Source organism: Pteropus medius, unplaced genomic scaffold, assembly GCF_902729225.1.
Source record: "Pteropus medius unplaced genomic scaffold, Ma_sr-lr_union100, whole genome shotgun sequence".
In the NCBI taxonomy this organism is placed as follows: Eukaryota; Metazoa; Chordata; class Mammalia; order Chiroptera; family Pteropodidae; genus Pteropus; species Pteropus medius.
In genome coordinates, this window is record NW_024340693.1 from 2,763,632 (window position 1) to 2,765,308 (window position 1,677).

At 69.5% G+C, this 1,677-nt stretch overlaps 1 protein-coding gene across 1 annotated transcript; it reads right to left on the minus strand.

The window, feature by feature from the left end:
- Positions 1 to 352: 352 nt before the first annotated feature.
- GSX1 (GS homeobox 1) lies at positions 353 to 1,671 on the minus strand. Its single transcript, XM_039862854.1, has 2 exons — positions 1,232 to 1,671; positions 353 to 821 (listed from the first exon to the last, which is right to left on the minus strand). Exons 1-2 carry the CDS (start codon positions 1,641 to 1,643, stop codon positions 436 to 438), a joined length of 798 nt encoding a protein of 265 aa, XP_039718788.1. The 5' UTR covers positions 1,644 to 1,671; the 3' UTR covers positions 353 to 435.
- Positions 1,672 to 1,677: the final 6 nt, after the last annotated feature.

Sequence of the window (1,677 nt, forward strand, 5' to 3'; positions counted from 1 at the left end):
AGAAAGAAAGAAAAAAAGAGAAAAAGAAAGAAAGAAAAAAAGAGAGAAAGGCGAACGGGCGACCGAGGGGTGAAAGGCGAGCCTGGCCCAGGGTGAGGAAGAGCAGAGAGAGCGGGACGCATGAACCAGTCCAGGGAGAGCGGGCGAGAAGGCGCCGGCGGCCAGCAAGGCGCTAGGACGGGCCGGCGCGCCCGCGGGGCCGACGTGCTCTGTCGGTGGCTGAGGACAACAGCGCTTGCAGCCTTCACAACTCGGAGTCCGCCTTCGACGGCCACGGGCCCTGGGGTGCAGATACCAGCGTCAGGTCCCTGCCGAGCTCTCGGCGCCGCCCAGGGCCGAGGGCGCCCGCAAAGCCGGGGAACCAGCTCTGCGTCCCATGATGGGTCTTGGAGACGCAGGGAGGGCCGGAGGTGGGCGATCTGGGGACACAAGCGCCTAGGGAGTGACCGTGAGATCCCGGTCGTCCTTCCCCGAAGAGGTCGGGGACATGGCCAATTCGTCGTCATCCTCCGAGCACTTGGCTGAGGACAGCGACGCGCACTTGCAGCCTTGCGGTGCGCCCCCGCCGGCACCCGCGCTCCCGCCGCCGCCGCCGCCGCGGTGGTGGCTGCCTTTGCCCTCCTTCTTGTGCTTCACGCGGCGGTTCTGGAACCAGATCTTCACCTGCTTCTCAGACAGGTTCAGGTAGGTCGCGATCTCGATGCGGCGCAGGCGAGACAGGTACATGTTAGAGGCGAACTCGCGCTCCAGCTCCAGCAGCTGCGTGCTGGTGAAGGCGGTGCGCATCCTCTTGCTGCTGGGCAGCTGGCTGGAGCTGCTGTCTGGAGGGGGTGAGGGTGGAGAGAGCGAAGCGGTCAGATCCCTGGGCTGCGGGCCCAATCTTCCCCTAGGAGGCCGTTAGAATCCCGCGACTTGGGTCCGCCACCCATCTTTGCGCCCCGAACGCGGTGCACAGCCGCGTGACCGCGGGCGCCTCCTGGTCAAGCCAGGGGACCCTGATCCTCTCGGAGTCACGCGGCCCTGGCACTCGTTTAGGGAGCGCCCTGAACCCCAGCCCTGGATACCTCCTGGACGTCCCCTCCAGGATGCGGACCCTCTGCGTTCACCCGCCCTGCCCAGCGCCCCATCCGAACACCCCATTAACGCCCAGGGTCCCTCATCCCCAGCCTTGGCTCGCCAACTTTCGCCAGGCCACCTACGCCCCGGTGCCGCGCGCGGCGGCCGGGCTTACCCACGGAGATGCAGTGGAACTGCCTGGGGTCGGGCAGCGGATAGGACGTCTGGTAGAGCGCGGCGGCGGCGGCGGCGGCGGCGGGGCCGTGAGCGACCCCGGGCGACACGGCAGAGTGCTGGCGGCCCAGGGGCGCGTGGCAGTACTGCGAGCCGAAGGGCGGGAAGGACGCCTTGAGCAGAGGCAGCGCCGGGGGCCCGGGGGGACCGTGCAGCTGCGAGGCGGTGACGCAGAGCGGGCACACGCACAGCAGCCCGGCCTTGCGCGCGTGGCAAGCGCCGGGCGAGAGGCCGTGCAGCGCGTGCGGCGGAGGCACCGCGTAGGGGAAGAGCGGCGGCGGGCTGCCCTCGGGCGCCTTCTTCTCGGCCGCCTCGCGCAGCACCAGCGAGTCCACCAGGAAGGAGCGCGGCATGGCCCCAGAGTGCGGTCGCCCCGCCGCCAGCCCG

What these genes read in the sequence shown, in the direction of transcription:
- GSX1 (XM_039862854.1), bottom strand. Translation starts at nt 1,643, where the DNA reads ATGCCGCGCTCCTTCCTGGTGGACTCGCTGGTGCTGCGCGAGGCGGCC. An exon ending in GTTCCACTGCATCTCCGTGG is followed by an intron (nt 822 to 1,231) that starts GTAAGCCCGGCC and finishes CACCCCCTCCAG; the next exon opens with ACAGCAGCTCCAGCCAGCTG.